The sequence below is a fragment of the Peromyscus californicus genome, unplaced genomic scaffold (assembly GCF_007827085.1).
Source record: "Peromyscus californicus insignis strain IS unplaced genomic scaffold, ASM782708v3 Scaffold_2__1_contigs__length_46816999, whole genome shotgun sequence".
Lineage (NCBI taxonomy): Eukaryota > Metazoa > Chordata > Mammalia > Rodentia > Cricetidae > Peromyscus > Peromyscus californicus.
In genome coordinates, this window is record NW_026294540.1 from 4913775 (window position 1) to 4928130 (window position 14356).

At 49.7% G+C, this 14356-nt stretch overlaps 1 protein-coding gene across 2 annotated transcripts in view; it reads left to right on the forward strand.

Moving 5' to 3' along the window:
* Positions 1–14116, forward strand: part of Ankrd13a (ankyrin repeat domain 13A) — a 32621-nt gene extending 18505 nt beyond the window's left edge. The window contains exons 6-15 of one of the 2 annotated variants that reach the window (XM_052755094.1): positions 523–712; positions 4282–4348; positions 5509–5590; positions 6843–6904; positions 7420–7553; positions 7942–8099; positions 8782–8889; positions 9993–10153; positions 11772–11839; positions 12295–14116. In XM_052755094.1, coding sequence (XP_052611054.1) covers positions 523–712; positions 4282–4348; positions 5509–5590; positions 6843–6904; positions 7420–7553; positions 7942–8099; positions 8782–8889; positions 9993–10153; positions 11772–11839; positions 12295–12490 — 1226 coding nt within the window. In that variant the 3' untranslated portion in view covers positions 12491–14116. The remainder of the gene's footprint in view (positions 1–522; positions 713–4281; positions 4349–5508; positions 5591–6842; positions 6905–7419; positions 7554–7941; positions 8100–8781; positions 8890–9992; positions 10154–11771; positions 11840–12294) is intronic. The other variant, XM_052755095.1, reaches the window with a different exon arrangement.
* Positions 14117–14356: the final 240 nt, after the last annotated feature.

The following is a 14356-nucleotide window of genomic DNA, read 5'->3' on the forward strand; positions in this document are numbered from 1 at the left end:
CATGTATTTGTATTTTATTCTTTATCTGTTCGAGACTTCATCTTTGTGGTGGTTGGAGTCGTCTGTCACAGGCGAGCTACTCACTTTCCTGAATGTCTGTCGTTCCGTATGCCCTTCAGAACTGGCACGAGTCTCTAGTGAAGGCACAAGTAGCCCTGCTCACCAGAGTGGTGAACAGACCATTCACGTCAGCTCTGTAGCAGTGTTTTCTAAAGGTCATAGGTGAAATGTGTTGGAAAACTAGTTTTAAAATCTCCATTTCGGGGAAGATGCTCTGGGGTCTCCTACAAGTTGTAGAGGGCTGACCAGACAAACACTGTGCTCGGAGAGTGAGCAGCCAGGGGTCTTGGAGGTGAGGTGCTCAGTGGCGGTGTGCCCCGTCACCCTGAGGTGTGCAAGCATCTGGGGGGTGTGGACCAAACAAGCGTGCTGTAGGTGCTGTGAGGGGTGAGGTGAGGGTGGCATTGCCGCCCTGTCTCCTAGCCATGTGCTTCCTCCTCACACTGGCGCTCTTGTTAACAGACAACTGGGCAGAGCTGATGGAAGTCAACCACGACGACAGGGTGGTCACCACTGAACACTTCGACCTTTCCCAAGAAATGGAGCGCCTCACCCTGGACCTTATGAAGCCAAAGAGCCGGGAGGTTGAGAGGCGGCTCACAAGCCCAGTCATCAACACCAGCCTCGACACCAAGAATATTGCCTTTGAAAGGTAGGGATCTGGACTCCGGTTCACCATCTGGCCGGGGCCTGCCTGCCCTCGTTAACGGCATGTCTGCAGTAACTGAAGTTGTGACTGGGTTAGGACTTGTTCTTTTCCAGTATGCTTAATGCTAGTGGGGTTGAGAGTGATCACTGATGCTCACCAAATAAGACTCCTAGCTGATGTCCTGTGTGCATCATTTGTGGCAGGGTGTCTAAGCCTCATCTTTGTATGCTTCTGTGGACACTGTCTTCTGGGTCCTCTGGATCTTGTTTTTGTTTTGGTAGTTTTGAATGCACAACACTCCTTCATCCCAAAATGTGGATCTTTGAGTTTTCTGAAGCTAGAATTGGCATTGACATTAGGCAGTCAAACTTATACTTACTACGATGTATTGTGACTCCCCATCTCCAAATATGAGGCCCAATGTGTAGAAGAGTCTCAGGGGTGTTCAGTTCTTTCCAGTTCCTATGAGCATAGCTCTCCAGAGGGGTCTGTGCCCTGGTTAATCCCGATGACACACTGGTCATAGCATCTACCTGTGCGGCATGCTGGGCATGTCCAGGGTACTTGGAGTATGAAGGAAGTAGAAACTGTCATGTGTCTCTGCCGTGGGAGTCTGCGTGTCCCTGGTGTTTGTTGAGGATGTCACATCTGACTGCCTGCGACTTACTGTAACCTGAGCTAATCTGGGCACCGTTCTGGACCTAGGCATTCTCTCCTCCCATGAATATGCTAACTGATCTCTTTAAAATTGTTTTCCTCTGTTTCCATTGTACAGTTGGTGAAGAAAACGGAGAGATGTCTCTTTAGTCAAATCTAAAACATACTTACCCTTTTCTGTTTGTTTAAATAAAACCATGAAAGCAGGGTGTCTGTACCAGGCTAGGGCCTGCAGCCTGTGTTGTGTCTGGGGGCCACTTCTGCTTTGAAAGTAGGAACTGGGTTCTTGAAGACTCCTGGCTAGGGACATTGAGAGTTAGGGACTGACTGTGGGATCTTGCTAGATGTCTCTAGGCTTCAGCATGTGCCTCTACAGGCAGGGAGGCCCTTCAGTGGGAGGCTGTAGACTGGAGGAGGCCATTGTCACTGCCACAGCCTGTCAGCATGGTGAGAGCAGGGGACTAACAGCAGTGGCTGTGGGCAAGCGGCCCGCCTCCACTTCCCTCAGCTGGAAGGGAGACGACAGACAAGTGAGCTTCAGAACACAGCCCCGAGACCTGTGACCCTGAGGTGGCCATTGCCTGTTGCTCATGGGGATTGTTGGAGCCATTGTTTGTGATGAAGTGTGGCTTCTCCAGGGTGTGTGGACTGGCTTTCGTTCACTGAGTACAGACGGGAAACAAGAGTGTCTTCCGTTGTACTGAGGACGAAGGTACACTGTGTATTAATGTGGTCAAGCTGGCTCCCCTGGAGCTGACAGTGGGCTGCAGCGGCTGTGCTACAAGACAGCTGTTGCTTCTACAAGACAGCTGTTGCTTCTGCACTGTTCTGTCTTCATGACACTCGGATGTGATTGGGGAACTCCTGCTTAGAGATGTGTGAACGATCGTGATTGTGGCTCTCCTTGTGGTTCTTTGCCACGTTACACCGTTTACTTTTGTCCTTTTCCTGGGTCTGTGCTAGGAAACTGACGCTTACAAATCACTACCCTCCCTGATGAGCTTTGGCAGGCGGTGTGTGCTGGTTGCACTTGGGATTTTACTCTTTTCCTGAAAGATTATGCTGCGCCATATAAAACAAAACAAAAAACCCTGCCAGTTCAGGGCTGCCTTTAAATTATGTAGTAGTCGCCACGTCACAGTGCCCGCTAAGTGGCCTTCAGTGTGTTGGTCTCAGGTGGACAGTCAGGAAGAAGCTGGCTGCTGTCATCTTCAGATGCCCATGCACGCCGAGCTAACAGAGGCGCAAGGAGTCTTAGCAGCCGGGTTTAAAATACAAGACACTGACACTGAGCGTTCTAATTCAACCGCTGTCAGCGTAGAACTGCTGAGGGCGAGGGGCAGCAGAAGCCAGGGTTGTGCGAGAGCAAGTGTGGACAGTGAAGAGCGTGGAGGGCCCACCGCGCACTAATGCAGCAGGGCAGGGAGCGGCATCGGCACCCCCAGGCTGCGTGTCTGGAAACGGCGGTTTCCCAGCTGAAAACGTCGATGTCTGCAAAAATAAGGAATGGGCTAGTTAACTAGAAGGAGCATCTTGACTTTTGTTACTGGTGGTGGACAGCACGGGCTGTGCTTTAGTCAGTTGGGCGTGGTTCCAAGTCCCTGGTCTTGTTTGTGCAGTGTAAGCGTTTGCCACTGTCCCTGCAGGACTCCATCTCTGGCTGCGTGGATCTTGATGCACTGATTGTAGACACCCAGGAGGAAAACTAACATCCATGGGTCTTCGTTTTATGATGGGTTAAAACAGACAAATAAAACTCATTGTGTCCCTGATTTGATGTACCAAATTCCATTGGACAGGGAACCAAAAACATCAAATTGAAAAGCTGCATTTTGCTTTTGTGACTTGGCTTACCAGCCAGCGTTCTGAGCTTCCTGTGTCCACTTCACTCGGTCAGACAGAGCAAAGGGTAGACTTCTGAGCGCTCCACACAGAGCGCTTGGCCAGGCCAAGCTAGGATGTGATGTCCTAGCAAAGGGCTGGACGACTCCTGCGGTGTACCTCCTGGGGCAAGGTGTTCTGAAAACGATTCACACCCAGGAGTGGCAGGAAGCTCTTGCCTGTAATTCTAGCACTTTGGAGGTGGAGGCAAGAGGCTCTCTGGTTTGGGACCATCCTGGCCCACATAGCAACATCCTGTCTTTAAAACAGCACACAGAAAAGAAAAAGAATCAGAACCTAGAGGCTGTTCTTGGATCCTGAATACATCTTCCCCCAGAAGTGTGTAGCCTTCGGTGACTGGGTTTCTAAGCACGTAGCCCATGCTACTGCTGCAGCTACACCCTGGGGCACCTCAGAAGTCGCTGCCCAACTGGGAATCAGTGGCTGGGCTGAAGAGCCACTTTTCATGTCCTTCCCCTCTACTCTACCTGACCTGATGGACACGTGACTCTCCAGTCATTGTGAAAGCTTTAATGGCCTTTCCTACTCCATCTGCCTTTCCGCAAGAGGTGGGGAGCTCTGGGCTTCACTTCTGAGGATTCCTGGATGGAAATGGAGGCTCTTACGCCCCTGTCTGCAGTAGATGACCCAGATAAATGCTCTGACCCGGATTCCTCCTTGGAGCAAGCGAGACCTTGGACACTGGTCATCTCCACTTACTTCTTTGGGATAGCTGTCCCACAGATGTCACGACCTTTGTCCCCTGAGCTGGCAGTTCCTGTTTAGAAGCCAGAAGTGGAGGCTTCCTTTGCTGGAGTGAGGCAGATTGATTGATAACCATGGGGGGCGGGGGAGGGGGTCCCGCGGGGGCAGGGTTAAGCCATCTGTCATTGGTAGCATCCTTTTGTGGACAATGGGACCATGATTTCCAAGTGTCCTTGACTAACTTAAGCTGGGGGACTGTAAAGGCTGTGGGGTGAACTCAGAATGGCATACTGTACATGTGGAAATTTGTGGTGTTCACTCTTTATCAGAACTAAATCCGGATTCTGGGGCTGGAGGACAGATAAAGCAGAAGTTGTTAATGGTTACGAAGCCAAGGTAAAAGGAAACTCTTACAATAAGATTTCATATAGCTTTTTAGCTTCTATGCCAATGAGGAATCTGTTCTGATTGTTCTCATGCATCTGTACGAGAAGATCCCTGGGGAATAATCCAATGTGTCTCCTACTTGATGGTTTTTTTGTTTTTTTGTTTTTCGAGGCAGGGTTTCTCTGTGTAGCTTTATGCCTTTCTTAGAACTCACTCTGTAGCCCAGGCTGGCCTCGAACTCACAGAGATCTGCCTGCTTCTGCCTCCCGAGTGCTGGGATCAAAGGTGTGCACCACCACCACCCAGCTTGATGTTTTATCTTAACTGATTTTCAGAAAATGGGATAGCATTCCCTGAACAGGTCCACAGCTTTCCTAAAGAAAAATGATTGTTGATTCTGTTTTTTACATTAAATTTAACCAGTTTGTCTTTTCTAAAGATGATACCATTTAGTAAGGAGCTTCTGTGAATCTTTGTTACTTAGATTTTAGTTGATTTCTAGAGCTGATGCATCCCAACCCACTTACATGACATCTGCGAACTGACAGGGATGTCTCTCATGTCATCTGGCATTTTATCAGCTGACAAGCTGTTTGCTGGACTTTCCTTAGTGTACGGCGGGGGTGGGGGCGGGGATGGAGGGAGCCAGGTGCTGTAGGGTCCTCTGCTGGCCTCTGGGTGAGCAGACCAGCTCCATCATGCTCAGATGCTGCATTTAGAAACAGCTGCTGTGCTCCAGACTGTTGGGCAGCTGCCAGCACACAGCACACCCGCCCCGCAGACAGCACGACGGCACAGCTCCCTGGCCCGACGGACGGCTGGCAGGAGAAAAGGTGTGGTGCACTCTGTCTCCCAGGTCTAGAGAACCTGGCTTCGGCTAAGGCAGTACTGTGAAAGAGCACCACGGATCACAGGAGGCAGGGTTAGGAGCAAGAGGAGCCCAGTGCAGGATAGATACCTGCTGAGCCCTTTAGCAATAAGAAGGGCACAGGAGAAGGGCAGGTAGCTGCTGCCGCATCCCCCGGGTTCCCAGGGGTTGGGGAGGCTGGGGGTTGGTGACCGGTCTCACTTTTAGTTGACTGGATTTGCTTGATTTTGCGTCAGCATTCTTGGACTTGAGCTGGCTTTGATTCCTGTATCACTGTTCTCTTTTGCACACACATCTCAAGGTTTACACGGTCAACAATGTGAGTGTGATAACCAAAATCCGCACAGAACACCTGACAGAGGAGGAAAAGAAGAGGTACAAAGGTAATCAGCACCACCCTGCCTCCTTCCCTCTGACTGATTGATTGGGGAGAGCAGTGGTTCTCAACCTTCCTAACGCTGCAACGCCTTAACACGCTTCCTCGTGCTGTGCTGACCCCAACCATGAAACTATTTTTGTTGCTACTTATAACTGTCATTTTGCTACTGTTATGAATTATAATGTAAATATCTGAGTTTTCCAATGGTCTTAGGCAACCCTTGTGAAAAGATCATTTGACCCCTTAAAGGGTTAGTGACCCACACACAAGTTGAGAACCACTGGTGTAGACAGCTCTGTTTAGTTTGGGGTAAATGTGCTTGGACATACAGATCCTAACTTTTCTTCGTAGAAATTTCCTTAGTTTGACTTTTTCTTGGAGTTTTTCATGGTTGGTTTCAGTTGTAATTAAAGCCACACGAGGGCGTGTCTGTGTGTTACTACAAATAACTGTTAGATTTAGCAGCAGCAGCAACAAAAATGGAGCGTGAGAAGGTCCTGGAACTTGGGCTCTTGGCCGAGTCACCGTGGGTATGCGGTTGTTACATCCTGGCTTTGCTGGCCCCGTGGCCTTGTGCAGCTGTCCTGCTGGAGGCTCATTCTCCTGTGTAGTAACATGGAGGTGCTGCTTGACCACTGTTAGTCACTGAGCACGTGCAGGAGTGACTTGGCCACCAGCTGTGCTCCTGGTGGGCAGGCTAGTGCCAGAGCATGGCCCTGAGCGGGCAGGGTGGCAGAGATCCACGCCCAGCTCTCCTCTAAACCAGGTGCTAAAACTACTCTGCTTGAATTCTTTTTTTTTTTTTTTCCACTTTCCTAATTGATCTGTGTTAATCACCTATAACAATGGTTTCTATGGTGCTGCTTGGATTCTTTTTTTTTTTTTTTTTTTTTAAAGATTTATATATTTATTATGTATACAGCATTCTGTCTGCATGCCTACAGGCCAGAAGAGGGCACCAGATCTCATGACAGATGGTTGTGAGCCACCATGTGGTTGCTGGGAATTGAACTCAGGACCTCTGGAAGAGCAGCCAGTGCTCTTAACCTCTGAGCCATCGCTCCAGTCCTTTGGATTCTTATAATGGTCCCTCCAAGTTAAAGCTCCTAATGAAAGGATGCTCTAAGGATAAACTCACCCTGTGGGTGGTTTTTATCTCCCTGCCTGCAAATGGAATTGTTACTGTCGGGAGCTTGGCTCAGGACCCGGGAAATGCTGCGAGGGCCTTGATTCTGTTTATCTTCCTTTCTCTCTAGAGGACCGGAATCCACTGGAGTCTCTGCTGGGAACTGTGGAACATCAGTTTGGTGCTCAAGGGGTGAGTTGAAGACAGGGCATCTCCTGTTTGTGATGGCGGCCGCTGGGTCCTGAGTAGGTCACTTGACTTGGAAAGTAACATCAGTTCCCAAAGTGTACTACAGATACTCTTGGGGGAGAGAAGTAGATGAATGGGACTTTGAAACATCAAGATTTTGGAGGAAGGGTAGGTCCTAGAATCGGGCTCTCATCTGTGATGAACATGGGCCTTCTCTGAGCGTGGCGCTTGAGACAGGCTCGGGGCTTTACGCTGCTCAGCAAGCATTTTCTTGACCCCCATCGCGCATTTGGTCAGTGGGTGCCACTGAGGGTCAGAACAATGCAGCTTCCAGATCCCACACTGGCCCCCGTGCTTGTCTTCTCTATCCAGCACATAAAGATGGGAGGAGGGTGTGGACCAAACCCGGGGCTGTTATGTTAGACTTGCTTGTTCCTGCAGTAACCGGACTTTAGTGAAGCCCCTTGTGGGGCTGCACTTTAGTCGGGCAGCTGTGACTCCCCTGAGTTCTGGCTCAGCAGGACCTCACTACGGAGTGTGCCACCGTGAACAACCCCACGGCCATCACACCCGATGAGTACTTTGACGAAGACTTTGATCTGAAAGACAGGGACATTGGAAGGCCAAAGGAGCTGACGATCCGAACACAGAAGTAAGTGGAGGACGAGGTTTCCGTTGGGTTTGGCCATTCCTTGCCCTTCCCTTTAAAGGGATTGTTGAAGTTACTTAACCTGACAAAATCTAACAGTAACGGCTCTCCACTTAGCCTTTGTCTAGAGAACTGAGAGAGAAGAGCATCTTTGTCCTGTAGCACTCTATTTTATTCACTGCCAGTAAACCTCAGCTGATCAAGTGAAATTCTGTCAGCGTTCAGGGGAGCTGAGTTCCTCAGGGTTCCAGTCCCTCGCAAGTCCTCAGTTCAGGGGTAATGAGGGAGGTGTGAGGTTCCAGAGGGTGGTGTGTCTAGCCTGCTGAGTAGTAGTGCCCTGCCTCTCCCACCAGGGGAGCTGGCTTCAGCCCTACCCTGTCAAACGGTACAGGTTTAAAGCTACACTGTGGATGTGCGAAGAGTTCCCACTGTCCCTCGTGGAACAGGTCATTCCTATCATTGACCTCATGGCTCGAACCAGCGCTCATTTTGCAAGGTTGAGAGATTTCATCAAATTGGACTTTCCTCCTGGATTCCCTGTCAAAATAGGTATGGTTAAATCGAATTGAGGGGTACCTGCAGGTTTGCCTGTTTGTGAGGGGGACCAGTGCATGTCAGGGAAATGGAGCATATTAGAGAAATTAGTAGCAGGCAGTGGTGGCGCACACCATTAATTCCAGCACTTAGAGACAGAGGCAGGTGGAGCTCTGTGAGTTCTAGGCCAGCCAGGGTTGCATAGAGAGACGCTGTCTCAAAACACAAAACCAAAAAGAACAAGAATGGAGAAGCCAGGATTACCATCTGAGTTGACTGAATTTGAAGACTTGGCACGATGCTTGATTCCTTTTTGCTATCAAAATGAAAAGTTTTCCAGCCAGTAGGTCTATGTATAGATGGTACTAACGGGTGTGAGAAGGGCCAGGAGTGGTGGCGTATGACCCAGTACCCAAATAAAGAGTATGAATCTTGTTTTGATGTCATACCTTTAATGTAAGCAAACTTCAAATTGGATAATTTTATTTTGAACTTTTTGGATTTCTTTTAACATTTTGTTAATACTTCAATAATTGCGTGTGTGTGTGTGTGTGTGTGTGTGTGTGTGTGTGTGTGTGTGTGTGTGGTGCTGTCCTAAGCCTGATGGAAACCTGCTGATAGAGTGTGCTTTGTATAGTGCTAGTCAGAGATTGTTGTTTTCGGTGAAGTCTCCTGATAGAAGCTTTTACTTTGTCAGAAATCCCCTTGTTTCACGTTTTGAATGCACGGATTACATTTGGAAATGTTAATGGCTGTAGCACTGCTGAAGAGAGTCAGAATGTGGAGGGGATCCAGGCCGACACAGGTAAACTGAAGAACTGCGTTTGTGACTTGAGAATCCTATGTCATTAGACTGAACATTTGATGTCACATTTGATGTCTGTAGACTAAACATTTGATGTCATAGACTAGACACTGGATATCAGTAGACTAGACACTGGATGTCATAGACTAGACACTGGATGTCATAGACTAGACACTGGATGTCAGTAGACTAGACACTGGATGTCAGTAGACTAGACACTGGATGTCATAGACTAGACACTGGATGTCATAGACTAGACACTGGATGTCATAGACTAGACACTGGATGTCATAGACTAGACATTTGAAATGTAGCAGGTCTGTGATGCAGAAGAGGAAAGTTCAGATGCAATGGAACAACCTATGGCATTGGGTCAGTTGAGTCACTGTGACAAGGACTTGGAACAACCGGAGGAGGAAAGGTGCATTTGGCCGCGGTTCCAGGTCGCTCAGTTGGCTCCATTAGGGAGGAGAATCTTCATACCTTACAGTCCACCGAGTTCCCTTCGTTAGGATCATGCGTTAGTTTCCACAAGAAAGATGAAGGACAATGACACCATACTCTGGTGAATTTTACTGTCACAGTTACTCTTTTAAAGTCTTCCAGTAGCAATTTGATTATTACCACTTTCATCTTTCACGTTTTATTATTTGCCCCGCTGAACTGAGCCCCGCATGCCAGGCCAGCACTGTACTGCTCAGCCGCATCCTGGCTCCTGGGTGGTCCCAGTTTCACACTTTTTCACCTGAGATGTCTTTAAGCTGAGCACATGACTCAGGCCTGTAACCCAGCCCTTGGAGGCTGAGGCAGGAGGGTTGGAGTCCAGGAGTCTGAGGTCAGCATGAGCATTACAGTGAGATCCTCATGTCAGGAAAGGACAGTCAAGGAAACAACGCCCCCACACACACACACATAGTTGAAAACACACCATAGTCTGAGGCCGGAAGATTATGAGTTTGGAGCCAACCTGGGCTGTGTTTTGAGTTTGAGGCCAGCTTGAGCTACATAGACCCTGTCTCAAAAAAAAAACCCTGAAAGAAAACAATTGTCTGAATTGACTAATGAGCGAAGACACTGGACAGACAGTTGCCTTTGCATTTCAGCTTCCGAGGTCACAAGCTTTGAGGTTGATCAGTCTGTGTTTGAAATTCCCGAGTCCTATCATGTTCAAGACAATGGCAGAAACGTGCACCTCCAGGATGAGGACTATGAAATAATGCAGTTTGCCATCCAGCAGAGCCTGTTGGAGTCCAGCAGGAGCCAGGTACCTGTCAGCACGGAAGTTTCTAGCTCAGACTTGCTCTAAGTAACAAGGTTGGCATGGCATGGTGACGGTGTTAGGTCATTTCACAAAAGCTCGCTACCGAAGAGACTCTGCTACCTCTCGCCGTCACCGCTGGCTTCGTTCATGAGCTGTCTTCAGACAGACTTCCTTTAACCGGTCACCCGGGTGGCCTTGGGTATTTTTCAAGGTGTGCTTCACAAGGTTCTGTACTGAAGTATCACGTTTGCATCGGTTGTCTCAGTTAAGGTAGTGATGGGCCCTTCACCCCGGTTCCCCAAAGAAGACGATCACTGTGTAACAGCTGCTCAGTCGGGGTGTGGTAAACGAGCCCACTCTTGACAGTTGAGTCTCCTCCGTCAACTCTTTCTGTTCTCAGTCAGAACTAAGAAAAGAGCACGTGGGGGGTGGGGGGTGGGAGCGGGGTGTGGGGGGGGTGTCCCTCCCTCCTGCGGCTTCTAGCGCTCTTCCGCTCTTCCGGGAGGCTTGCTTCCACCCTCTGGGGTGGCTCTGCTGTCCACGGCGCCTAGCTTGAGCAGAGGTCCGCTGGGCACCGAGCCAGCCCCCAGCCTGCTGAGGACAACGGAGTGTCAGCACTCTTTGTCCCTTCCCTTCCCTACGACAGGGCTCCTGCTGTCCACAGGGGTCTTGTGCCCCGGGTTGTGCTGTCCAGTTACTGGTTTCTTCTTTCCTCCCATTGTCCATTCACAGGAATTTGCAGAGCATGCTGGGAACTAGCTCCTGCTCTGCTGGAGCCTCTGAGCTGTGAGCATAGTGTCCATGAGCCTGTCACTGCTCACAGAGCTTTCTGGGGCTTGAGTAGTTCTAGTCCCGCACCATCTTTACTCCCCCACTGCCATCACAGACCCATTCCCAATTCATTTGTTGTGGTTTTTTCTTTTTCATTCATTTTTTTTAATGTGCACAGATGTTTTTCCAGCATGGATGTCTGTGTCTGGTGCCTGAGAAGGCCAGAAGAGTGTTGGATCCCCTGGAACTGGAGTTTCAGATGGTTGTGAGCTGCCACGTTTGTGCTAGGAACCAAACCTGGGTCCTGGAAGAGCAGCCATTGCTCTAACCATTGAACCATCTCTCTAGCCCTCTTTTTTTGGGGGGTGGGTGGGATGGCGTTGGTTTTATTTACTTTTTTGACAACTGGGCTGGCTGCTTTTGGGAAGCTCCCAGTATTCCAGCCCCTAGACAGAACTGTCAGCACTTCCTGTCCCCGTTCAGATGAGCTTCGCCGTGCTCTCCCAACAGCTGTGAAACCTTGGTAACTACAATAGCTAGAGTCCAGGGCCACAAAGACCAAACTGTGTCTTCTGTTTGTCTCTAAAGCATGCCCTGCCTTAGCTGTTTGAATGTTGCCCCAGGTTAGTGGTTCTAGGCTGGAACTAGGTGAAGCCTGAGAAGGTGGTGGCCCTGAATCCAGGGTGACGCCTGATGCCATTCCATACGGTAGAAAAGTATACAACCCGACAGTCACCATCAGTGACAGGTTATAAATACCGTACATTTCGTCCTGACTGTATTCATTTCCTGGTCATCTTGGCAACTGTTCCCTCTGTGAGGTATTTATACCCGTCTTTGGTTTTGCCAGGAACTTTCGGGACCAGCTTCAAATGGAGGGATCAGCCCCACCCACAGCTACGAAGCCCAGTATGAGAGGTAAGGTGGCCACAGGCACCCGGTACAGAGTCAGCTCTGCCGTTCCTCTTCTGTGCTTCCTCATTAAACCCGCTCTGAAGTGAGTGCGTTTCTGGAGGGCACTGAGTGCTGACTGGCTCACAGGGGAGGTGTTTTCTGACTGGCCTGCTCTTCTGTCAGTGTGTGATTGCGGGGCTGGCTGGGGAAGAGCTGCAGACCTGGGAGACCGCAGCAGTGCCTCCTTTTTCCTGTGTGAGCAAGGCACGTGTGAGCAGTGTGGGTCAAGAACCTCACCTTTGCTTTCAGACAGCCCGAGTTCCCTTCATAGCTTAGTCCTGGGTGATGCTGGGTCACATCGGCCCAGCACCTCCTCCTCACCAGGAGTGCTTGGTACAGTGTGCTCTTAGTAATCAGTAAGAAGATGGTTGCTGCCACTGCCTCCAGGACAGGAGTGACTGTCCCGTTTTCCACCCTAGGGCCATCCAGGAGAGCCTCCTAACCACCATGGAAGGCCCGTGCCCAGGTGCCCTCAGTGAGTCGAGCCGTTTTGATAGTGACCTGCAGCTGGCCATGGAGTTGTCTGCCAAAGAGCTGGCGGAACAGGAGCTAAGGCTCCAGGAGGAAGAGGCCGAACTCCAGCAAGTCTTACAGCTGTCACTCACCGAGAAATAGACATTTCTGTCCAGGGGCTGCACGGGAGTGCTTCGTCAGCTGAGACCCTATGGGCAGAGGGCCTACACTTCCTGCAGACAGCAGCTGCCTCTTCCTTATGCAAAGGAGCAGGACCAGGGACTCCCCAGAGTGGAGAAGGGGAGCATTGGCAGGCCCCATCTCCAGGCTGAGGGGAGAGGAGCATCGTCACCTTCCATTAGCTGTCCTGGTTTGCAGGTCACATTTTTACTACCAGCTTTAGACAGACGCCAAGCCCTGCAGGTTAGCAGATACATCTTAATCAGGAGTTCTAACAGTTCCTGTAGGGTCAGGGTGCTTTCTACACGGGAGCAGCGGCCTTTGTAGAGTGCTCACCAAAGAAACGGGTTATGCTGACCTCTTCATTTCCCTTCCTGTAGGGTCCTTAGGATAGGACGTTGCCATTACACCTCCTCATCTCTACCTTGTCCGTGCCCTTTACCCCAGCTAAGAGGATATGCACAGGATCTATTTTAGATTATGGCTAACTATTTGCATCAAATTAAGATATACAAATGACCACGGATGTTGCCTTAGCCTTAAAAATTACTAATAGTTTTAAGCCACCTCACTCCACACACTGAGGACAGTTCCTTTGGGAGCAGCATCCTCCAGGCTACACCGAAGGCAGCTAATCCTGTCCTTGGAGGAGCAGCTAGGGGAGTCCTCGGCTGGTTCTCAAAGCAGGCAAGCTGACCGAAGCACTGGCCCAGCAGAGAGCCAGCTGCATGGCCTGGCTTCCTCAGAGGACGGGATGGACTTGAAGTCAGAGGGACGCTAACATGGAGTAGAGGCTCTTCATCCAAAAGGGAAAAGGGACAACTCATTGCTTTTTAGAGTTCAAATCAACATCTTTCTGGATAAATATATTTTTTAACAGAATCTTTTTATTATTTTTAAAAGATATAAAAATGTCTACTCCCATCAGTAGCAATACAAGGTTATGCATTTTAACCAGATTTTCTCAGGCCTTTTTTGGATACCTTTAGTAGTTAACTATTTTGTCTAACCCTCCTGTAAATACCTATTGCATAACAGACCGACCCCTGGGGGATACAGCCAAGGGCACCCTGCACCTCTCACCTGGTGCAGGCGTCACCCCCACAGGCTGCGCTGACCACTGGTAAACAGCACCTGCCTCTGTTTTGCATCTGTTTCCTGTTACGCTTCTTTTGGGATAGGAAGGGAATCCACCGGTCCCAAGAATGTCTGTTTGATACGGTCAGTGTTGCCAGTAAAATGTTCTTAGACAAAAAGAATTGTGATTTTAATTCCTCATAGCCATCTGCCTTTTGTCATGGTCTAACCAGAATTCCTTCCCTGTACATAGGCATCACATTTGTACAGCTTGGCGGTCTGTTTACTTGGCGTTTGCTGGGGGCAAAGATACTGAGGGAATGGCAGTCCTTGGGCCATGTCACTCACCGAGGTGACTCCCAGGTGACTCCTGTGTTTGCATTCCATTGCTATGCTTTCCTGAAGTCTGACTGTGTCCCTAGGAAGTCACTTAAAAAGGGACTGAGCATTGCATCAACGTGTTGCAGCTTTCCCCATGTGTTCTCTCTTAAAAGGCAAATAAATACGCTTCCATAGAGGGTGCTCACAGTCCTGAGGGCCAGAGTCCTGTCACTTCCGCGGAGCATCCTCTTGTCACTGGAGGTTCACGGGACACGCACTCCCCGTCACAGTGCCTGCCCTTCACAAAGTAGTGCACGCGCGCGCGCGCGCGCACACACACACACACACACACACACACACACACACACACAGACACACACACAGCCTTCCTGCCCAGGGCACAGTCAACATTGCCTCACAACTTGTGCCAAATGGAGATGAAGAAGCAGC